Source organism: Rhinatrema bivittatum, chromosome 8 (assembly GCF_901001135.1).
Source record: "Rhinatrema bivittatum chromosome 8, aRhiBiv1.1, whole genome shotgun sequence".
Classification (NCBI taxonomy): domain Eukaryota; kingdom Metazoa; phylum Chordata; class Amphibia; order Gymnophiona; family Rhinatrematidae; genus Rhinatrema; species Rhinatrema bivittatum.
In genome coordinates, this window is record NC_042622.1 from 77,654,052 (window position 1) to 77,678,332 (window position 24,281).

The 24,281-nt window shown below is 46.8% G+C and overlaps 1 protein-coding gene across 2 annotated transcripts in view; it reads right to left on the reverse strand.

The window, feature by feature from the left end:
- Window positions 1-300: 300 nt before the first annotated feature.
- The window catches only part of CERCAM (cerebral endothelial cell adhesion molecule), a 48,878-nt gene continuing 24,897 nt past the window's right edge, over window positions 301-24,281 (reverse strand). Inside the window, exons 10-14 of one of the 2 annotated variants that reach the window (XR_003858281.1) lie at window positions 12,943-13,070; window positions 12,504-12,707; window positions 11,474-11,700; window positions 3,723-3,861; window positions 301-792 (exon numbers count right to left, since the gene is read on the reverse strand). Coding sequence is in view for 1 of the 2 variants with exons in the window: in XM_029613238.1 (XP_029469098.1) it covers window positions 11,484-11,700; window positions 12,504-12,707; window positions 12,943-13,070 (549 nt within the window). In the remaining variant the exon portion in view is untranslated. The remainder of the gene's footprint in view (window positions 793-3,722; window positions 3,862-11,473; window positions 11,701-12,503; window positions 12,708-12,942; window positions 13,071-24,281) is intronic. The other variant, XM_029613238.1, reaches the window with a different exon arrangement.

A 24,281-nucleotide genomic window follows, 5' to 3' on the forward strand; every position in this document is an offset into this window, starting at 1 on the left:
GAAAAAAGCAGGACACCTACTACAGCAGTCCCTGTTTGTCATAGAAGAGATATGAGCAGGCAATAATTTAAAAAAATAAATATGTAGCCTGGCCCCTGCCTGGCAGCTGGAGGGGTAGAGGGTTAAAACAAGGAGAAAAACGGGTGTGGAAATAATGGAACTATAGATATAGAGAAAAATCAGAAAGATAGGCTCAGTGAGCTTTGGCGCAGGGGGCAGATGTTGCTGGTCTTGCTCTGCAATAGGATTATCCCTGCTCTACTTCACTCTGTCACATCAAACAACAACAATGCCCAGATATCCACTCACGCTGTACGTGAAAGCTTTACAACAACACAAGACCAGTCAACAATGAAAATGATTTTACATTTTGTAGACAAAAAGTATGGTATTTTCAACTACTGTGTGAGGATGTAGAGGAAGAAGTCCTTTAAACAGTGCTGTCCTTTACTTTTTCTGTCCAAGTGTCATTGGAATGCTTCTGACTATTTTGGCCAGGAGTTGCTGCAACAGAGGGGCTGAGTTACTAACACCAAGACAGAAAAAAAAAATGCTTCTGTGCATGGCCAAAAGGGCAGGATAAAACTTGCATCTGCACTGAACTGTAAGAAAATTGTTCCTCTGATGTCCACAGCCAGTGTCCATCTGGTAGCGAGTTTAGCAATGCCAGCCTCTGACAGATGCCAGGAGTTGCAAGTCCTGAGCAGAAGCTGGAGAAGACAGTGGCCGAGCATTACTCAGGACAACAAACCTTGCCAGTGCAAACAATCCCGGTCTGAACCTAACAGCCACCTGCAGGAGAAAAAGAGAGAAGAGGCAGATATTACTCACACCAGAAGGGGGTTAACACCTGGCAAACACAACAGCAGTTGCCAATTTCATTGTGAGGGAAAAAGAAAAGTCATATGAACTGATGCTTAACTCCACCATATTCTTTCTTCAGTGGGGTGGGAACAGATAATCTCCTCAGCCACCCACAAGCAGGGCAACATTTTGGACCTCATTTTTGTCAATAATGCTGTATTTGACAGTTGTACAGAGTCAGTGGTAATCACCACCGGGCCGTGGTCTGACCACTTTTTAATTAACTTCAAAGTTCCGTGCCCCTCTACCTCCAGGATACTTGAGACCAACACTGGCGGGTCCCTCGTTTCTAGAGGGTACATTGATATTCCAAAACTGTTCTAACTTCAGTTCATTTTGCCCATCTATTACACTGGGGAACACAATTTTCGTTGACTTAGATCTGACACCTGTTTTTGACTAACTTGACATCTGAATCCAAAAATGACCCCAGTTTTTCTCTATCACGTCAACCTTTTAAGGTTCAGGACACCCTCCCTTTGTCCCAAAAATCATACAAAATGTACATACAAAGGAAATAAAAGAAAAAGTTACCTGAATATACTGTTTATTTAGAGTTATTTTATTCATAAAAAGGCTATATATTGCTACTGTAAGTCAAATTGTGTACAAGTAGAAAAGTTCTGCTACCAAACATACATCTCTCTCTCCCCCCCCCAGAGGTGGTAGGCTGTGCTCTGTCTCCCCTAGCAGCTTAAAATACTGAAAAAGCTATTTGCAAAAACATCTCTCCTCCCCTAGTGGTCGTAGGTAGGAATTACAACAATTCTGGCACTTACCGCAAAATGCGAAAAAGTTATCCAGATAGGCTGTTTATCGCAAAGTGCGCTATTACCATAAAACATGCCCCTTTTCCTATCGCATGCGATATTTAGTGCATTTTGATCCAGGCCTACGATAGGCTGTAGAGAAAAAACTTGACGTGATAGAAGAAAACTAACTGCAGTTTTGAAATCAGCATGCCTATTTAAGTCTAAAACAGCTGAAAAATCGAACTCAACAGGAATTATGTTAAAAATTGTTCCTCAGTGTTATTGATGATGGAGTCTCAAACTGGACCTCCATTATGGTCGACTTGCTCAATAGTGTTGTCCCATTAGTGTCCAAGCATAAATTTTCAAGGAAATTTTCCCCTTGGTTGACCCCTGCTGTGAGATCCCTTAAACTTCAATTGCGTCGCAGTGAACATCATTGGCAAAAACATCGCTCCTTGCTAAGTTTGTATCATTCTTCGGTTCAGGATTTGAAGTATGCCTTTTATTCTAAATGGATTCATGATAGTGGTTACAACCCCAAAGAACCTTTTAAAATAGCTAAATCTCTTACCAACATATTACCAGGATCATCTGGTACGGCCTCAGTTCCTCCAAGTGGACTTGAATACCATGACTTTTTAGACTATTTCATGGGTAAAGCTGCCACACTTTCTGCCTCCTTTTTCACTGTTCCGATTGGCTTTCCTCCTCTAGAGCCGAGCTAAAATCCACTTTGAGTGAATTTGACCCCACCTCTTCTCTGGAACTTGGTCAGGTAATTGCTAAATTGAATCCTGCACGTTGTGCCTTTAACCCCTGCAATATATCTGTGTTGACGGGGATCAAAGACGCATTATTACCCTCTCTTCAAGTTTTAGTCAATCCTTCCTAAACTGAAGGGGTGTTTCCTATTTTCCTCAAGCTTCTTTTAAACCTTTTCTAAAAAAAAAAAAAAAAAATCCAATTTGGATCAGTCAGATCCCAATAATTACAGGCCAATCTCTTCACTTCCCTTCTTAGGCAAATTGATGGAGAGTTGTGTTCTCATTCAATTGACTGACTTTGAGACCAAGCAAATTCTGGATCCCCACCAGTTCAGCTTTAGAAAATCACTCAGTGCTAAATTACTGATATTCTCTTTGATTCATTTAGAAGAGGTCTCAATTCAGGTAATAGCTACATCCTTGTTTCTTTAGATATCACAGCCGAATTCGACACAGTAGACCGTGCCATTCTTTTACATTGCCTTTTCTTTTACGTGCCATTCTTTTACATTGCCATTCTTTTACATTGCAAGACTGTACCCGAAATACCGCAAATGCGGTATTTCGGGTACAGTCTTGCAATGGTTCACCTCTTTTCTTTCATATCAGTACCAACGTGTTGAGTTTGATAACAAACACTCACATTGGGCTGAAATTATTACTGGTCTGCCACAAGGGTCAGCCCTTTCAATCATGCTCTTTAATTTGTATTTAACACTGCTGTGTAAAGTGCTAGCTGGGTTGTGCAATGGGTACAAACTTTACACAGACGATATTCAGTTTTTCGGCTGGGTTTAACCTTCCTGGACAGAGACAGTGGGCCTGGTGAATTTGTGCATGTTGACCATTAAGAGGTGGTTATTTTTCAATAAGTTGTCTCTTAATATCTCTAAAACCCACTTTGTGTTGATTCAGCACCCTCATTCTAAGACTCCACATCACTCAATCGTGATTGAGAACATCGCTTTTGGCTTAATTCATACATTCGCAATGTGGGCATTTTAATTGACCCTGCCCTATCATTTTGTCCCCATGTCAAAAGTATCATAAAGTCGGGTTTCTTTAAACTCCGCGTCCTCTGTGGCCTTAAACATTTGTTAGATAAGGCCAACTTTCGATCCGTAGTACAAGCTTCCATCCCTCATATTGTGGATGACTAATTCCATTCTTATGGGTCTACCTGCAGTTACTTTAAAAAAAAACCTCTTCAATTGCTCCTTAATACTGCTGTGCGATTTACTGCCGGCACTAACAGAAGGGATCACATTACCCCTGTTCGTATGGAGCTGCATTGGCTTCCTATTGCTGAACGCATTAAGTATTAGGTTGCAGTTATCACCTTTAAATTGTTCTCCTTTGCTGTCACTCCTTGGTGTAACACTCTGCTGCATCTTTATTGTCCTACTCGACTCGGTCCTGTTAAGCATGACCCTCTTCCCCTGGTGTCACAAGGGCCCTGTAGTATTTACTCCAAAGAACTGAAAGAATAGTTTATCCTTTAGCTTTGTCAATACCCTGATCACATATGTATAAGATCAGGTTTGTTTCAATTATAATCACACATCTGTGTAATACAGGTTGGCACCTTTATTAAAAATGGAGAAATTACTTACCTGATAATTTTGTTTTCCTTAGTGTAGAGAGATGGACTCAAGACCAATGGGTTTATGCTCCCCTGCCAGCAGAAGGAGATGGAGTCAGATTTAAAAGCGGACGTCACCCTAGATACACCCCTGCAAGAACCTCAGCCCTTCAGTATTCTCTTCAAAAGCCACTGTGGACATAGTATTGAAAAAATGTGATTAAAAACAGCTAACCGTAACTGTACTCAACCAAACACTGAACCCCAGTACGATTATAGATACCCTATTCTAGGGACTGTATGACGGCTTACCCGTAATGTCTTGGAATTGATATCCACTCCACAAGCGAATCCTTGGCACCATTCTTGGGCAGCTGTGGGCGGGATGTTGAGTCCATCTGTCTACACTAAGGGAAACGAAATTATCAGGTAAGTCATTTCTCCATTTCCTAGCATGTAGCCAGATGGACTCAGGACCAATGGGATGTACAAAAGCTACTCCCAATCGGGTCTGAACATTTAGGCAATAGAACCTGTAGAAGGTGTGCAAGGAGGACCGCTCAGCAGATGTCGATGGGAAACAGCAGCTAGCTTCCACCCACCCACCATGAGACTACCTGAGCTCTAGTGGAATGAGCTTTAACCTGAAGAGGTAATGGCTTTCACATCTCCACAGTCTCCTGTGACCACCTCTTTAATCCAATGAGCTATGGTAGCCTGCGAAGCTGATTCACCCTGCTTCCTTCTACCATCTTTCGGATCGGTTCTGAAACTTCCAGATACCGCACCAAAAGCCTACTGCCATTCAAATGGCAGAGGCGGCGGTATTCTTCCGCATCCTTGTGCTTATCTAGGGATGGCAACAAAATGAACTGCTTCAAATGAAACTTCAAGACTACCTTGGGCAAGAAGGATGGTACAGTACGAAGATGTAATGCTCCTGGAGTCATCCAGAGGAACGGTTCCCAAGACAATACCTGTAGTTCAGAGATGCAACGTGCCAAGCATATAGCCACCAAGAACACCGTTTTCAGGGTTATACCAAAGGATTTACTGCTCAGCAACCGAAAGGATGGCCCTACCAAAAACTTCAATATTAGATTAAGATTCCACAAGGGGACCAGCCACCATAGGGGTGGCTGGAGGTGCTTCACCCCTTTCAGAAAATGGGCCATATCCGGATGAGCCGACGGGCGGGTTCCGTTCACCTCACCCTGAAAGCAGGAGAGAGCTGCTACATGGACCTTTCAAGGAGTTAAGGATCAAACCTTTATTCAAGCCGTCCTGCAAAAATTCCAGAATTAGTGGGATTTTGACCATCTGAGGGGAAACACCACATTCCTCACACCAGGCCTCAAATACTCTCCAGACACGAAACATACGCTAGGAACAGAGAGAACGTCTGTGCGGAGTAAGGTGGCAATTACTGCTGCCGAATAACCTCACTTCATCAGGCAAGCCTTCTCAAGGGCCAGACCGTAAGACAGAATAGAGGCAGATCCTTGTGAAGGACCAGTTCCTGCTGTTGCAGGTTTCAACTCCACTAGGAATCTCTGCATGTCCACATACCACGGCCGCCTGGGTCAATCTAGAGCTACTAATAAAACTAATCCCCTGTGGCACTCAATTCTGAGAATGACCCTGCCCAGAAGGGGCCACAGAGGGAAGGCCTATAGCAGCTCTTCTTCTGGCCAGGTCTGAACAAAGAGGGTCGATCACCAGGGTCAACTGATCTCTTCTGCGACTGAAGAACTGGGGAACCTTCGCATTGTGAGATGCGATCAGCAGGTTGATGGACAGGAGACCCCAGCAATCTACTACCACCTGAAAGGCTCTGGCCAACAACACCCACTCTCCTGGATCCAGACTCTCCCTGCTTAAAGTCTGTACTGACATCTTTTCCTGCAATGTGGGAGGCTGAGATCTGTAGATGTATTTCTGCCCATTCTATAAGGAGATCTCCCTTAACACTTGCTGGCTTTTGGTTCCACCCTGGCAGTTGATGTAGGCTACCGTTGTTGTGTTGTCCAACATTACGCGGACTGCTTGACCCTGGAGTTTGTGGCTGCACTGTAGACACACCAATCTGACTGCCCGGGCTTCCAGACGGTTTATGTTTCAGAGGGCCTCTTACTTGGTCCAATGTACCTGGGCCCCCAGTTCCTGAAAGTGAGCTCCCCAGCCCTAGAGGCTCATTTCTTTCATGAGGACCAGCCAATTTGGAGGGGGCAGGGTACACCCCTGCCCAGATGAGCTTCCTGCAGCCACTACTGGAGCAGAGAGCATACTTCCATCGGTAAGTGGAGGCGAATCGAATAGTCTTGAGACAGTGGGTTCCAACGTGACAGCAGGGAATGTTAAGTGGTTGCATGTGTGCCCTCGCTCACAGCATTAGTTCCAGGGTTGTTGCCATCAAACCGAGGACTTGAAGATAGCTCCACACTATCAGGCGTATCAAGTTCATCCAAAGTCGCACTTGGGACATCAACTTCATTATCCGCATGATCGGGAGGAAAACCTTGCCCTGCTTAATGTCGAACCTGACTCCCAGATATTCCAAGGACTGGGAGGGTTTACGACCCAACCAAGTTCCTGAAGCAAGGAAGCCACCCTGTTGGGCACCCGGAGACACTCTTCCATGGACTTTGCCCAGATCAATCAGTTGTCCAATTACGGGTGCACCAGGATTCCCTCTTTTCTCAACGCTGCCACTACGACCACCATAATCTTGTAAAATGTTCTGGAGGTGGCAGCCAGTCCAAGGGGCAGTGCCCAGAACTGATAATGGTGGACCAGTACCCGCAAAGCATAAGAAAACAAGTGGGCCGATGCAGCGCACTGTTAACCCGCCATTGGATGCACGTTTTCGACGCGCTAGCGTTACCCCTTATTCAGTAAGGGGCCGAAGACACACGTCCAACCCACCGAACCTAATAGCGCCTGCAACATGCAAATACATGTTGATGGCCCTATTAGGTATTCCCGCGCGATTCAGAAAACAAATGTGCAGCCAAGCCGCACATTTTGCTTTCAGAAATTAGCGCCCTACCCAAAAGGTAGGCGCTAATTTCTTTGGGCACCGGGAAAGTGCACAGAAAAAGTAGTTTTCTGTGCACCCTCCGACTTAATATCATGGTGATATTAAGTCGGAGGTCCCGAAAGTTTCGGAAAAAAACAAAATTTGAAGTCGGCCCGCGGCTGTCGGGTTGAAAACCGGACGCTCAATTTTGCCGGCATCTGGTTTCCGAGCCCGTGGCTGTCAGCGGGCTCAAGAACAGACGTCGGCAAAATTGAGCGTCGGCTGTCAGACCCGCTGACAGTCGCCGCTCCGGTCCAAAAGGAGGCGCTAGGGACGCGATAGTGACCCTAGCGCCTCCTTTCACCTGTTTTTACGCCGGGCCTCATTTGAATAGAGAATCACGCGCACAGGAGAGTGGCCTGTGCGCGCGCCGGGAGAGCAGGTGTTTTGCCCGCTCTCCCGCGGACTTTACTGTATCGGCCCGAATGTTCTTAGTGGATTGGAATATGTAGGTAGGCCTCGGATAGGTCCAGGGAGGTTAATAACTCTCCTGATTGTATGGCCATTATCACAGAGCATAGGGTTTCCATGTGGAAATCAATCACTCATAGATATCTGTTGATGCTCTTGAGGTCCAGAATGGGGCGAAAGGAACCTGCCATCTCAGGTACGATGAAATAGATGGAATAACGCCTCGTATTTTCCTGGGGCACAGGTACTGGGTTTATAGCTCTCATCCTGAGGAGCCGTAACAAGGTAGTCTCCACTGCCTGCTTGTTGTGCTGGGAGTGGCAAGGAGATATCATGAATATGTCCCGAGGAGTACTGAGAAATTCCAGCACATATCCTTCTTGCATGACCTCCAGTACCCATTTTTCCGAAGTGATCTCGACCCACGTTGGTAGAAGAGAGACAGTCAACCTCTTATCTCAGTGTTCCGTGGAAGTTAAGTGGTTGCATGTGTGGAAAAACTTCACTGGGGGATTCGGGACGAACCTGAACCCGAGCCTGACCCTCTCTTTGGCTACCAACTCCGAAAGACAGAAATCCTAAAGGGCCGAGACCACTGAAATGTTGAGTTTCTGTAGGGGCAAAAGCGTTGGGAGCCCCTGGATCAACCCCTCATTGGCGAGAGGGCGCTATAACTGCTTTCTCTTATCTTCTGTTAGCCGGGGTACTGGAGATTCACCCCATTTACTGGTCAGCTTTTCTAATTCCATTTCCGAAGTAGAGTGATCCTTTAAAGGGCATCTTGTGAGATTTGCCTTGAGGTTGCGTCTGCTGACCAATTCCACAGCCATAGCTATCTTCTGGCCACCACCACCGAGGCCACTTCCCTGGCAAGTTATGGTCTAGGTCCGAGCCTGCTTCAGCTAAAAAGGCAGCAGCGGGTTCCATAACCATTCACAAGTTATCCACCTCCTGAGAGAGGAGTAGGCATGAACAAGCTCCCAGGCACAACAAGAAGCATCTGTAAGGTCATTGCTATTGCGTCAAAGGCCTGTTTAAGAATGGACTCCATCCACCTATTGTGCACATCCTTTAAGGCTGCTCTTCCCTCCACTGGGATAGTTGTTCGCAGAGACAGCCCAGAGCAGCACATCCACTTTAGGGAAAACGCAAAAGTTCTCTCACTGCCAGATCCAGTGGTTATAAAGCTTCCAACACTCGTCCACTTTTAAACTTGCTTCTGGGGCATCCCATTTCAGGTCAATCAACTCCTGGATGGCTTCCATTACTGGAAAGTAGCAAGAGGCTTTCCGTAGGGAAATCAGAATGGGATTCTTCTTTGGTTCTAACATAAAAGTCTTCCCCAGGAACTCCCAGCATATTCAGGATCTGGGAAACCAGGGTCGGCAATTCATCTCTATGGAAAAACTGTAACATGGTCTGATATGGATCTAAACCAGAGGGGATTTCCCCATCTTTCAAGGAATCTGGATCCTCTTCTTCATCCGTGCCATTCTGGTCCCTGCCATGGATACCCTTGGTGAGTCAAGGAATGCCTCAAGGGTCTGCCAATAGAACTGGGAGAGGGCGGGCTTACCGGCTGAGGTTCCGTCCAGACAGGGGCAAGTGAGGGTAGCAGACTACGCTTGTACAAAGGCTTGAAGGCTTTGAAAGAATTCCACCCAAGAGAAGACTGCTGGGTCCATGCCTAGCCCAGGAGGTACTGGGGTAGGTGCCACTAAATTTCCCTCTCCCATGGATGACCCAGTCCCGGGGTACTTCCGGTTAAGGCTATGACTGACCCATCCTCTGAATGGGAGGAACCAGGCTTAAAGTCTGGGGAGGCCAGCTCTCCCCTCACAGTGCTGACATAAGCAAGAATCCAGGTCAGACCATGCAGCCCTAATATGACAAGCAGCGCAGAGAGAAAAGCGATTATGTTTCTTTGCTGCCAGAGCCATTGGCGATGGTAACTGTGTTCAAACAACTCGCACTTAAAATTTTTTGCACACAGGTTTCAGGTACTTACGCGGGCCACAGGAAGGGGCATGCACGACTTTACTTGTATTCTGCAACTAGTAAGTTGTGCGTGTATGTACGTGTTCAATGTTATGCGCACAGCACATGTGCAGTGCCAACATGCACTGCATGTACCGAAGCTCTATGATGGGCAATATAGGCACTATAATGTGCACAAGATGGCGCCATTGCGGCCTACCATGCGGTGTAACGACCAAGCCTAAAGTGGTGCCTAGCCCACCAGGGGGCCACTCAACCTGCTTGGAAACCCACTTCCCTTTACCCCAACGGGATCGGGAATGATGTCGGTACGGCACGCCGAGCAAGGAGATCGGAGGAAGTCTTACCGAAACCACTCCAATGTCTCTGAATAGAGAGGAAATCCTCTTTTTTTTTTTTTTTTTTTTTTACAGTTACCTGGGCTCAACACTTACCGGCTGAGTACAGAGACGGTCTGCAGCTGCGGGGGGAAAAGGGCTTTGGCCATCATCGCCATGCTTGGCTTCCTACACCTGCTGCCTTTCAGCTGCTTAAGCAGCAAAGTCCACACTGGGAACTGGCACACCTGAGGGATCTTGGAAATCACCTCAGGAATTTTCAACTGGGGGAGGGACGTTTAGGTATCACCGCAGGAGAGTGGGGCTCAATCTTTTCTCCAATTTAAAAGGAGAATTTCTTCTTCCAAAAGGTACAGCAATCCCCATAGGAAAAGGATGTCTGCATCTGCTGGAGACTGAGAAATACTGAAGGGCTGAGGTCACCGCAGGGGTGTATCCAAGGTGATGTCAGCTTTGAAACCTGATTCCATCTCCATCTGCTGGCAGCAGAGCATAAATCCATTGGTCTTGAGTCCATCTGGCTACACGCTAGGAAATTTCTGAACAGAAAAAAAAAAAATGCACACATCTCAGCATCTCCTTCCTAACGGACAGCTAGTTTTAGTTTGTTCTAGGACCCACTAAAATCCATACTTGGGCACCAGCTAAGCCAGAGGCTGTAAGAGCAGCCTGGGGAAGTAACCAGTGTAAATATCAGCCAGCTTTTATGCAAAAGCAAAGCAGAGACTGCGCCTTGGTGTATGTTCCTGAGCTTACTTGCTCCCTCTCTAAGGCCGCTCTCTGGTGTGGGTCCCTAAGCTTGCTTACACATTCTCTGTGACTGTTCTCTGAGCTTGCTTGCACTCTCTCTCACTGCAACTATATGCTGGTGTTGAGCCCTAGCTCACTTGTGTTCTCTCTCTCCAACCATTTCCTGTTGCACGTCCCAGAGCTTGCTCGCTCTCTCCCCTCATAACTAGTCCCTGATGCAACTCCCCCAAGTTTACTTGTGTTCTTGCTCTCTCCTTGTGAATACAGATCGTGGAGTTTACTTGTGCTCGCTCTCTCTGCAACTGTTCCCCGATGTGGGTCCAAGGTTACTTATGCTTTTTCTCTGTGACTGTTCCTAGTGGGTGTCCCTAAGCTCGTTAACATTCTGCTCCCTAGTGAGGTCCCTGAAGTCACTTGTGCTCTCTCTCTCTCTGCAACTGCTCTCTGGTGCAAAGCTAAGCTTGCTTGCACTCTCTCTCTCTACATGACTGCCCCCTGCTACAGGTCCCTGTGCCCTTATGCTCTCACTCTCTCCCCCCTGTGACTGCTCCCTAATGCAGGTCCCCAAGTTTCCATGCGCTCTCTCTTTCTCTGCGAGTCCTCCCTAGCGTGGGTCCTTGAGCTAACTTGTGCTGTCATGTTGCAACTACTTCCTGGTGCGGGTCTCTGAGCTAGTTTACGCTTTCTCTCTGTAACTGCTCCCTGGTGGGGGGTCCCTAAGCTTGCTTATGCTATCTCTGTGTGACTGGTCCCTGGTATGGGGCCCTGAGCTTGCTTGTGTTCTCTACTCTCTCTGCTCTTGCTCCCTGGTGCAGATCCCAGAGTTCACGTGCACTCTCTTTTTTTAGATTGCTCTTGTGCATCTGCCCTTGAGCCTTCTGATGTGTCTCTCTTCTCTGCTCCCTTGATTTAGCACGGTTCCCTGTCCTTACCGTGCCACTGCTAGAGCTCACTGTGGCGTAGATCACCCCTGAAGTCTCTGCGGGTTTTCTGTGATCCCTTCCATTCTGTCTTTACTGCATCATTGTCCCATATGGTGGATGTCTCTGTGTCACTGACCCAATCTGGGTCGTCGGCATAGTAGACAGGATATACCAGCAGGGGGTGCACGGAGAACACTTTCAAATTCCGGTTCACAAAGTGTACCTTGTACTGTTCACTGAAGAGAGGAAAAGAGCCTTCATTAGAGCTCCAAGAGCAGATGAATAAGATTTTGTTAGCACATACTTCTTGCTATCTGAAAACAGGAAGGAGTTGTGAAATTTATCCTTCATGGGCTTTGGACTAATAATTTGTCTTTGGTAGGTCTGATGCAGACAAAAACTCCTGCAGATATATTTCATGAAGATAATCGCTTTCTAACTTCAGCACAGCTTTTCCTTCCCCATCCAGTCACACACGTCACTTTACAATAATTCTTAATACTTAGTACTGTTATCTATAACAAGTTATCTAGCTTGATTTTAAACATAGTTGCTCACTTGGCGAGGCGCACATTCTATCTTTTAACCACACAGTGTTAGACCCTTTCATCATTTTCCAATTTAAAAGGGGCCACATCAGCATGCACAGACCCAAAGCATTAACCAGAGAGGCAGATGGAGACGTAGTACAGATAAGCCACAAAGCAACAAAGGTCACAGACGCACACATATTGCCTCTCCCCCCACGGGTGTGCAGGTGCATGCACACTTCCCAACAGATTGGCACAACTCATTTTCCATAAGGTGTGCACATACAGTGACAGTTATGCAAACAGTAACAGGTACCTGCACAAGGAGGCAGATATTTGCACACTGCAACAGCTACAGATATGTGCACACAGCAACAGATGCATGCACCATCAGGCACACACGTTTAGACATCCACACATAGCAACAGAGGCCCAGGCATACATATTCTGGGAACTCTATTCTCAGTCATTCTTTTTAGCTTTCAATCCATTCTGGCCAAGTTGCTCACTTTGGGTGTGTGTCGGACATGATAGGCAGGAATTCATCCACGGGCAGCATGCGGGACAGAGGCTCTGCATTCAGCAGCTTCTGGGCTCCTTGCTGAGAGATGACATATGCCAGCGTCCAGTAGGAATAACTTGCACGCACCAGCTTCCTCACTCCCTCCACATGCTCCTCTGGCTCAGAGTTCACCTGCTTCCTCCCCAGGTAGCTAGAGAAGAGTCATCCAGTCAGTGGTCACATAAACATGTGGACTCCCAGAGTGCTTGCAAAGTATGAACGTGTGTAGTCTCTGTGTGAATGCCTTTGTATGCCCAGCTTCATTGTGTGCATATGGACATAGTCCTAGGATTACTCTGTATACTGCTTGTGTGCACATGTGTGTGTATCATCCTGAAGCTTTCCATACATATTCTCCCTAGCCCTGAAGCACCTATAAAACTTACATAAGATCCCAGTCTAGCTTAGTCTCGTTGATCTCCTCCATCAGCTTCATTAGCTGCTGCTTAAAGAATCCCTCAAAACGTACATCATCCTCCATCACCAGTGCAGTGTCCAGCTGTCGCTCCACCACCTGCCATGAACAGTATCAGAAACACAGCACTAGAAGTAACACCATTTCCAGGACCTGCCATGAGAGGCTCAGACATAAGGACATAAGAAATTGCCATGCTGGGTCAGACCAAGGGTCCATCAAGCCCAGCATCCTGGTTCCAACAGAGGCCAAACCAGGCCACAAGAACCTGGCAAGTACCCAAACACTAAGAAGACGCTGCACAGTGTGGGAAAGAACACGCTCCTGCAGACGTATGAAGAGCAATTTTCCAAAGTGATTTACCCAGTAAATTGTCTTCCTCTGCACAGCTAGCTGGACATGCAGGATTTCACTAGGTGAGTTCTTCTAAGCTGGATGGAGAGGTGGTGTCCCTGGCAACGCTCCCTCTAAAGTGTGTGCAGCATTCTACCAGTGACTATACACGACAAAGCCCACAAAGGGCCTGACGGGAGGAGCAGCAGGAGCCTGTTTTGCCTGTGCCAGCACTGCAAGCAAATTCAAAACCTTTGGGCCAGCACATCCTGCCTGCTGGTCTCACAACGTGAGGAAGAGTTGGCCCGCAAGTTTTGAAATTGCTCATGGTGCCAGCACAGAAACAGCTATCAATAGTTGCAGGACGGGCTCCCGCTGCTCATTTAATTCATACAAGCGGATTCTGGGCAAAAGGTGAAAGGGGCCGATACTAAGGAAGCACGGGAGAGGCAGAGGGCAGATGGAGAAAGAGGAAAGGGTTGATCCTGAAGAAAATCCAAAATGAGGGATTAGTGGAAAAAAGGTTAAGAATTAAAGGATGTACATTTTATTTAGTTAAACGTTTACCATTTAAACAATAAATGCATGGAAGAACCATCTGAAACTGTGAGCGAGAGCTCACCTCCAAATAGCTATGCAAACCCTGCTAATTTACCTCCTCTCCTGATGTGCCCATACCTCCCCAGGCTAGCCAACAGCAGTCCAGCTGCCTCATCACAGAGAGCCATGCAGCACAGGGTGACCTGAGCGGATCCCTGGATCACATCAGTATACTCTGAGAGGGCAATAGGAAAATTGGTTCTTACCTGCTAATTTTCGTTCCTGTAATACCACAGATCAGTCCGGAAAATGGGATTTTGCATCCCTACCAGCAGATGGAGGCAGAGAACAAAACTTTGTGGCACTGCCACATAACAGAGTGTGCCATCTGCAGTCCCTCAGTATTGACCTGCATCCAAGCCAGAGGGCAGATACCAATCCCTTTTTCCAGGGCAACGGGATAAAAAAAACTGGGTTGGAACTGAAATAAAAACACAACCCTGAAGTGGAGGCTCGCAGAGCGCAAAAAAGGGCAACACTCAGACAAAACGCCCAACCTCTGAACAGCATGAGAAATTTTTTCTGACATAGAATGCTCAAAACCACCAGGAAAAATCAGTCTTTCGGCAGTACAAATCTGAACAGATCTGTGGTATTAAAGGAATGAAAATTAGCAGGTAGGAACCATTTTTCCTTTCCTGTTCATACCCCAGATCAGTCCAGACAAAAAGAATGTACCCAAGCACCCCCACACTGGGCGGAAACTGAAAGACCCGCTTTCAACACGTTCGCTGAAGCTCGCCTCCTCCTGTGCGTGAAAGAATGAAGCAAGGACCACACAGTGGCCCTACAAATCTATTGGGGAGACACCAACTGACATTCCACCCAAAATGTTGCCTGCGTCCTAGTTGAATGCGCTTTGAAGCCAGACGGAATTTCATGACCTTTACAAATATAGGCCGAACAAATGGCCTCCTTTAGCCATCTAGAAATCGTAGCCTTAGAGGCTCTCTCTCCTTTCTTCACTCCATGAACACAAAAAGATGATTCGACTGCCAAAAACCATTAGTGACCTTCAAATAAAGCAACAAAGTGCAATGCACATCCAGAAGGTGAAGATCTCTAGACCGGTTCTACTACAGTTACCTCTCTCACCAAATCCTGCACTCCATTGAGAATTAGATCTAAAATTGCTCCCTCTCTCGTCGGTTCCTGAACGAATTGCTCCATAAAAAAAACCTGTCTTTTATTCCATCCAAGAACTTTTCTCACTAGCATGCCCTGATGCTTCACTTACCCAGTCAATATTGGGGTAACTGAAATCTCCCATTATTACTGCACTACTAGTTTGGTTAGCTTCCCAAATTTCTCTTAGCATTTCACCGACCATCTCACCATTTTGGCCAGGTGGATGGTAGTATACGCCTATCACTATTCTCTTCCCCAACACATAAGGGATTTCTACCCATAAAGATTCAATTGTACATTTAGTCTCATGCAGGATCTTTATCCCGTTGGACTCTATGCCATCCCAGATATAAAGCATCACCCCGCCACCAAGATGCTCCTCTCTGTCATTGTGATATAATTTGTACCCCGGAATAGCACTATCCCATTGGTTATCCTCTTTCCACCATGTCTCTGAGATGCCAATTAAGTCTATGTCATCATTCACTGCTATACACTCTAATTCCCCTATCTTACTTCTCAGACTTTTGGCATTAGCATACAAATAAAAAATTCACTTTGAAATATTTGTATTTACATTCTGCTTTTCTGTTGACAGGGATAAATTGGAATCTTTTAGCTCAGGTGAGTTTTTAATTATAGGCTCTTGGACTACCTTTCTTATTATTGGAACCTCTCTGTTGGGATGCCCCAATTAATGCATCATTAGTATCATTTGAAGATACCTCCCTCCGAACCATGCACTGCTGAGCAACTGTCAGCTTTCCCCTTTGTTCTAGTTTAAAAGCTGCTCTATCTCCTTTTTAAAGGTTAGCGCCAGCAGCCTGGTTCCACCCTGGTTAAGGTGAGGCCCATCCCTTCGGATAAGTCTCCCCCCTTCCCCAAAAGGTTCCCCAGTTCCTTACAAAACTGAATCCCTCTTCCTGCACCATCGTCTCATCCACGCATTGAGACTCCAGAGCTCTGTCTGCCTCTGGGGACCTGCACATGGTCAGGGAGCATTTCAGAGAATGCTACCCTGGAGGTACTGGATTCCAGCTTTCTACCTAAGAGCCTAAATTTGGCTTCCAGAACCTTCCTCCCACATTTTCCTATGTCATTGGTGCCCACATGTCTGTGAGCTTGGAGCAACGTGGAAATTACTGGTTTCGAATATCTCTTCAGGCGCAACTGCCACTTCTCAAAAGCCAAGCTGCGAGACAAAAGCGATCCTCCTGATCCAAAAATATGGGTCTTTGATGCAGCAATCTTGTCAGGTGAGCCAACCAAAGAGGACATTCTATCGCCAGATACACCGGATCTGCAAACCATGGATGTTGTGACCACTCCGGCGCTACCAGCACCACCATCCCTGGGTATCTTTCTATGCATCATAAAACACAACCAATGAGCGGCCAAGGAGGAATCAGATACAGAAGAATCTTGGTTCGCCACGTGCGCACAGAGCATCCAGCCATACTGAGCCGGCATCTCTTCTGAGACTGAAAATTCTTATCGTCTTTGAGTTGCCTCGCATTGTCATCAGATCCAACTGAGGAACGCCCCACCTGGCACAGATGTGATTCCAGGCTTCCAGGGACAGTTTCCACTCCCTGGGATCCAGCTGTTGCCTGCTGAGGAAATCCGCCTGCATGTTGTCCACTCCCACGATGTGCGATGCCGCAATCCCCTCAAGATGGCGCTCCACCCACACAAGCAATAACTGAGCCTTTCGAGCAATTGCATAACTTTGTCCCCCCCTTGGCAATTAATGTAAACCGCCATCATTGCATTGCCATAGAATATTCGAAGCATCAGACTCTTGATCAAGGGCTAAAACACCTTCAGAGCTCTGCGCACTGCCCTGGTCTCCAAACGATTGATGGACCAGAACGCCTCCGCTGCGGACCAAAGTCCCTGGGCCGAACGACCCAGGCACACCACCCCCCAGTCCTTGAGGCTGGCGTCCGTGGTCACCACCACCCAAGTCTGGGTCTTCCAGATCCATTCCCTTTTCCAGGTTGTGCCTCGAGAGCCACCACAAAAGACTGGACCTGGATTCTCCTAGAAGAGGTAATGGTAGTTGATACTCTTCTGACAATGGATTCCACCGGGACAAAAGCGAATTTTGCAACGGACATGTGAACGAAGGCCCACGTCACCAAATCCAATGCCGAGGCCATGGACCCCAATACCTGCAAGTAATCCCAGACCCTTGGAACTGAAAAGCTCAAACAGTCACTTCACCTGCAGCTTCGACATCCTGTCCACCATCGCAAACACCCTGCCTTTCTGGGATTCGAAGCGGGCTCCCAGATACTCTGACTGGGACGGAACCAGACAACTCTTTGCTAGGTTAATCACCCAACCCAGAAACCTCAGGATGTCCACACGCTGCACGGACTGACCATACTCCTCCTCTGACGTCACCCAAATAAGTCAATCATCCAGATATGGATGAACCAGAATTCCCTCTAGCCTCAAGGCCGCCGCCACAACCACTATCACCTTTGTGAAGGTGCGGGGTGCCGTGGCCAAACTGAAGGGAAGAGCTCAGAACTGGAAGTGCTTGCCCAGCACCATGAACCATAGAAACCTCTGATGTTCCTTTCGAATGGGAATATGAAGGTAAGCCTCAGTCAGGTCCAAAGATGCCAGAAATTCGCCTCTGTGAACCGCTGTAATTACCATGCGTAATGTCTACATCCGAAAACGCGGCACCCATAAGGATACGTTTACCTTTCGCATATCTACAATGGGACGAAAGGTACCCTCCTTCTTGGGTACCATAAAATAAATAGAGTACCTCCCTTAACCTTGTTCACTCAGTGGGACCGGACCTATGACTTCTAAGGCCTGCAACCTTTGTATAGTCCCCTCTACTGCATCCTGTTTTCTTTAGGATGAGCAATGGGACTCCAGAAATGCCTTCCTGACCGGGTACGAAAATTCTAAGGTGTAACTATCTCTTACCACCTCCAGAACTCACGGGTCCAAGATTATCTTGACCCACTCCTCGTAAAAATGGGACAATCTGCCCACCAAGGAGTGGGCAAGCCTGGCTTCATTGTGAAACCTTACCCACTCCGGTCTCTTGACTGGAACCATCTCTGGAGGATCTGATGTCTTCCCCAAGACTGTTTCGACCCCGAGATTGAAGCCCCTTTTCTGGAACGAAACCTCCTCAAATCCCGAAAACGGGACCAGGGAGGAAAAGTCTTCTTACTGCCCCTCTTATCCTCCAGCAGTCTGTTCCCTTTAGACTCCCCTGGGGACTCCATCTGCTGGTCGAGATCCTCCCCAAAAAGCAGTTTCCCTTTAAAAGGAAGGCTGCACAGCTGGGCCTTGGATGACATATCCGCAGATCAATTGTGCAGCCACAGAAGCCTGCACACAGCCACCGTGGAGACCATGCTCCTGGCCGAGGTACACACCGAATCACACAATGCATCAGCCACACCAGCCTCCAGCTGCGCCGCTGGGACGGGACCAAGCACTTCGGAAGACGACTGGTCCGGTGTCTTCTGAATCCAGCACAAGCAGGCCCGCTGTATCATACTGGCGCACACCGCAGCTCACAGACTTAATGCCGAAACCTCAAACACGCGTTTCAACTAAATCTCCAACTTAGAGTCCTTCAGGGCCGATGAACCCGCAACCAAGATCGTGGTCTTCTTAGTCACTACAGACACCGCCTCATCCACCTTTGGGATCTTTAGGCGATCCAAATGCTCCTTCAAAAGGATACAGTTTCACCATAGCCCTCCCGACCTTCAAGCCTGCCTCCGGGAAATCCCACTTCCGGCTGATCAGCTTCTGAATTTTCTTAGGCAATGGAAAAGGCACTAGTAGGACCACGCAGCCCATCCAGGACCGGATTCACTCCTTCGCTATCTAACTCCTCATGAGTCAGCTTAATCCCAAACTCTTTTAACACCTGAGGGATGAGAGGACGTAGCTCCTCTTTCTTAAACAGCCGGACAGAGGGTCATCCCCCTCAGTCACCAGGCCCTCATCCAGATACGGATCATCTTTACTCGCAATAGGATCAGGATTTTGCCCATCCAGATCCATGTCCGGGTCCACTCCCTTTGGTGACGCAGGGTCCTCCGGCATATCATCCAAGTCATCCAGGTCCCTGGAATCTCCTGCCGCACCAGTGTGCAACACCAGGTGCTTGAGCAGGTCTCCAGTACTGCTTGCCACTGCCAACCTTGGCCTTTTGGATGAGACTGGCTGTTTCCCCTGGATCTTTTCTCCCTGCAACCCTCCTTGCCTGGAAGACTCTATGTAAAAAGCAGGACAAACTCTGGAGAGATCGCCTCTGACTCATCAGCCCCCTGTTCCATGAGACTGTCCTCAGAGTCTCCATCTCCTTCCTGGCTGCTACCTGCACCGCAGGAGAGAGAGTGGGGGAGGGGAGCCTCTGGAGTCCTGGCTGGCTGGACCTCCCTGGTCGCAATCCCCCACGGGCACAGGCGAAACGGAGGGAGGGCCCCCCCTCCCCACACCGCTGCTGTGGTCTTCGAGGATTGGGAGGCCCTCCTGGTCCTTACACCCCCCACGGAGGCTCCCTGCACCCCCAAAGCACAACCAGCACAGAAGCCACAGGAATCAAGCCGGGCTGGAAATGTCTGCAGGCCCTGCATGCCGCCATGCACCATGCGGTCGACAGCGCAATGCAGCCTGAACGTGCTATCCCACAGTAGGCCACACCATTTGAGCTCGCAGCTAGGCCACGCAATCGCAAGCGGCACGCGGGAAATCGTGGCAGCCCGGGCATGTACCAAGAACATGTCGCACACCACAGGATTTTGCCCGCCAGGAAAATAACGACTAACAAGGCTCTCTCCAACTCCTGCCGGCTCCAGCAGCTCCCGGTTGCCGACCGATTCTCCTTGATTCTTTTCTTTAAAACTTGGTTTTTTTTTTAACTTAATTGAAAAGAACAGAAAAGGATACTTCCCTTGAAAGAGACAGCAAGTGGTAGGCAGGGACTTTGGAGACAAAGAAAAAGCCATCCCCTGGCTATCAAGGTCTCCAAACACAGCAGGCCACTGAAGTCAGGGGTATCCAACCCCCCCCCCCCCCCCCCCCCCCGGTCGCCCAGCTCTACCCGAGGGATGGCCCACAAAGGAACCTAGCACCTCAGGGAGCTACTCCAACTAATCTCCAAAATAACTCTCAGTTAGAACTGCAGGTTTGCACCTCTAGCATCTGCTAGAGACAGAAATACTGAGAGACTGCAGGTGCACTGTCGGATATGTAGCAGTGCTTCAAAGTTTTGTTCTCTGCCTCCATCTGCTGGTAGGGATGCAAAACCCCACTTGTCTGGACTGATATGGGTATGAACAGGAAAATAAAACTGTCCATACTGCTGCAAAGTCCATGAATTCTCAAAATGAAAGTAGGTACATACTTTCACTTTGAAAATTTCTGCGGGGACAAAGGGTCCACAGACACTTCTGTCTGCTTTTTTCTGCAGACACTTTTCTGACAAAAAATAAGGCTCATAAATCTGAAAATGCAAGTCTATGCACTTTACTTTTCTCCTCTAATGTGAACGCACCCCTGGAAACGCCTCCTCAATGCAGCCAACAGTATGTGCACTGTAGAAGCCTGCACGGGGAAAGAGCGGGCAATATTTAGCCAGCCAATTTACCTGAATAACTTTCCTCTATGGGGGCAATATTCAAAACTGTGCCGGCAGGTGCAAAGTCTTATGCGTTTCTTTTTATCTGCACTAAATCTCAAAGGAAAGGACATCACACTTTCCAGCTGCAAACTGCCTAAGGAAAAAGCACCCGACTTTTATGGCCAGCAATAGGACGCATCATTTCTTCCCTAGCCTAACCCCGCGCCAAGAACTCCTCCACGAAAACGCAAGTAAAAGTGTGCACACTGTTCCACACCACATCTTTTACCCATGTACACATACGGGGACAGGCGGTTTCCACCTGTAAAAATGGCTTTTGAAGCTTGCCTTCCCCCATGTCAGCAAGCCTATTGATCTCAGTCTCCATTTGCTGGTCGGTAGACATAGCCCGTCCATCTGGACTGGTGTGACTGGATGAAGGTAAGACTTTACTTACCGTTTAATATTTTACATCCCTTATAAGAATGGGAAGAGAGATGGACGAGGGATGATGTGGAGGTACAAGGGGTGGGAGATAAAGAAAAGGAATGAGGAGATCACACGATGCCGTGAGCTGGTGAGCAGCTAGTTAGGCAGCTCCTGCTCGTTTACATTTTTAATCCTTACCTTGATGTTTTGTTTCTTTTTTTTTTTCCTGCTATTATGAGTGCCAAAGACTTTGGGAAACACTCTATACCCAAAACGTGGGCAGACAAAGCGAAACAAAAAGCGATGGTATCGGATAAGGACGGCCCTGAGCCCGGTGCTCACGGCACAGGACAGGCTTCCCTCTTCGGATGAGGAACTTCATGACTCCTCTCAGGAACTCTCGACTTCCAGTAAAACATTTAAACAATACTTTGAGGCTTTTTCAAAAAGAATGGCTAAAAATACCAATACTAAATTAACTACAGAGGTGAAAATGGTGGCCATCCTGGTTGCGTTGGTTAAGGAGCACAAACAGCATTTAAATAATTTGGATGTCCAAGTAACCGACCTCGAACATGCCTATACGGCTTATGGAAGTAAAATAAAGACACTTGAAAAATCCTTCAAAATCTTTAAAAGATAAAACAAAGGATCTTGAAAATCACAGTAGAAGGAACATCAGAATAGTGGGCCTTCTGGAGAAGTCGGAGAGGAGTGGCGCAGTAAGTTTTATAGCGAAACGGCTTCCTGAACTCCTAGGCCTTTCAGCTAAGCATGATCACTTTAAAATGGAAAGAGCTCACCAAACTGTGGCTCCTCAGCCAGGTCCCCAGGGCCAGCCTTGTGCCCTTGTGAAGCATTTACACAATTTTACCGATAAAACAGAAGATTCTCAACTCGGTGCACCGAAAGGAAGAATTGGCTTATTAAGGATTTCTCTGCGGGACTGCAGAAGCTGCGGCAGGGTTATGGTGACGTGAAACGCCTACGACGAGAGTGCCATCTTCAATACTATAGGATATGCAGTATCCTGCAAAACTCTGAATTGTGATTAATGGAGAGCACCGGCTTTTTCAGACACCTTCTGAAGCGTTGGATTTTCTGCGGTCTTATGCACCTTCCAAAAATGACTCTCCCAATTGAAAGTTTTCTATGCAGCTGGCTATTTCTGATGAGTGTCTAGCTGACACAGCGGTTGCTGTGCAAATTTTTTAATTTTTTCTCTTTTATATTTTCTGGTTTTTCTGATCCTTGCTAATCTTGGCACTGGGGGTCGGACTTCATTATCTTTAGAGCCGCAGTCTCCAGGTTTGACAGATTTGGATATGGCTTCCTTTTTTTAGTTTTTCTTGGAGATGTGTCTGTTTTTTCATTGCAACGAATATTGGCTTGCAACACAAATGATATTGTTTTCGCACCTTGCATATTCTCTGTACCTCAAGACATTTGCAGATTTTGGACTTTTAACATAGTGAAGAAATTTATTGTTCTCCGTTTTTTCTTTTTTTTTTTTTTTTACTGGTCTTGCGACTGGATGTTTCATTTTTCACCTAGATTTTTTATTTTTTCTGTTTTCTTTTCGTCTCTACGAGGGACTTATTTTTGTTGCAGTAGTTCTGAGCTTGGCTTTTTTGCCCGCTTAGCGTTGCAAATTGGTGGGATGTTTTGTGAGGTCTTTGGAGCTCTGGTGGGGGAAGTTGGGAGGTTTGATGTTCTGGGTTGGTTCCTTTTGGTTTTGGAGACAAACCTTGATTGGCTGGCAGGTCTACACATTTTCATCATTTATAGGGAATTTTTCATTTTTCTTTAATATATCCCCCAGCTAATTTCTCTTTGTACTGATATTGTAAACGTTTTGAAAACTAGACACAGATATCTTAATTATGTTTTCTGCTACTGTGAGCTATGTATTCGCTTTTTATTGCCGTCTTGTCCTGGTTTTTTGCTGCCCTTAATTGCACAAAGGCTTTACTCCTCTTTTTCACTTAATGTATCTGAAGTGTTATGTCTAATTTTGGTTTAAAATCTGTTTCACTGAATGTCAGAGGTCTTTCTAGTCCCATTAAACGTAAGAGGGGTCTGCAGTATATGCGCAAGCAGGGGATGCACTTAGTTTTTTTGCAGGAGACATATCTAAAGCTGAGCATGATGAATTGGCAAAAGGGTGGGTTAGCTCTGTTTTTGCATCTTCATATAATACTAAAAGTAGAGGGGGACTTGACTTTATCCATCTCCAGGTCCTTTCGGGATCCTGAAGGTCGTTTTGCGATTCTGGAGGGCATTCTTTACGGGAGGATATTCTTTTTGTTAATGTTTACGGTCCCAATGGCGGCTCTGAAGAAATGTTTTGCTTCCCTTTTCGATAAGTTCAACACTTTTTCTTCTCCTGGGGGGGGGGGGGGGGGGGGGGGGGGGAAGATTGGAATTTGTGTGTTAATTCTTCTTTTGATCGCTCATGTTCTACGCGATCGGTTACTTCCTTGCCAGGGAATCTGCAAAATATTATTCAGTTATATGATCTCAGAGATATTTGGTGTGATATTACCCACTAGTAGGGACTACACATTTTATTCAGCCAGGCATTCCACCTACAGTCGAATTTACTTTTTTTCTTTGTAGTTCCTCCATTTTTCATGTGGTGTCAAATTGTGACATTTTGACTTCTCTCTCGAATCATAATCCTATTTCCTTAACTATTGATTTCCTGGGTTCTAGGAATCTAAATGCCAGATGGCGATTAAACCAGTCTCTCCTTAAACATCCCGAATTCGCAGCTAAGATCAGACAGGTTTTACAGGTCTTTAAAATACATCAACCTGTAGATAATTAGGATCCTAGCTTATGGTGGGAAACTCTGAAAACGGTGGTAAGAGGAGAGATTGTTTCTTTTGCCAGTTACATTAAAAAGCAGCAGTATGCTCAACAATGTTTTGTTACAGAAAATCAAAGATCTTGAACTTAAACATAAGACTGACTGCTCCCCTAAAGCCTACAAAAAATTGCAATTGGCGAAGGATGAATTGGCTCAATTACAAATTTTCCAGATAGAAAAGTTCCTATGTTTTCAGAGACAGAAATATTATGAACAGTGTAATGAACCTGGCATCTTGACAGTGCGATTGACTAAAGCTTGTCCCCCTCCTAATGTTATTGGCTCCATCAAAAACAGATCTGCTGTCTTGGTACATGCTCCTCCTCAAATTCTT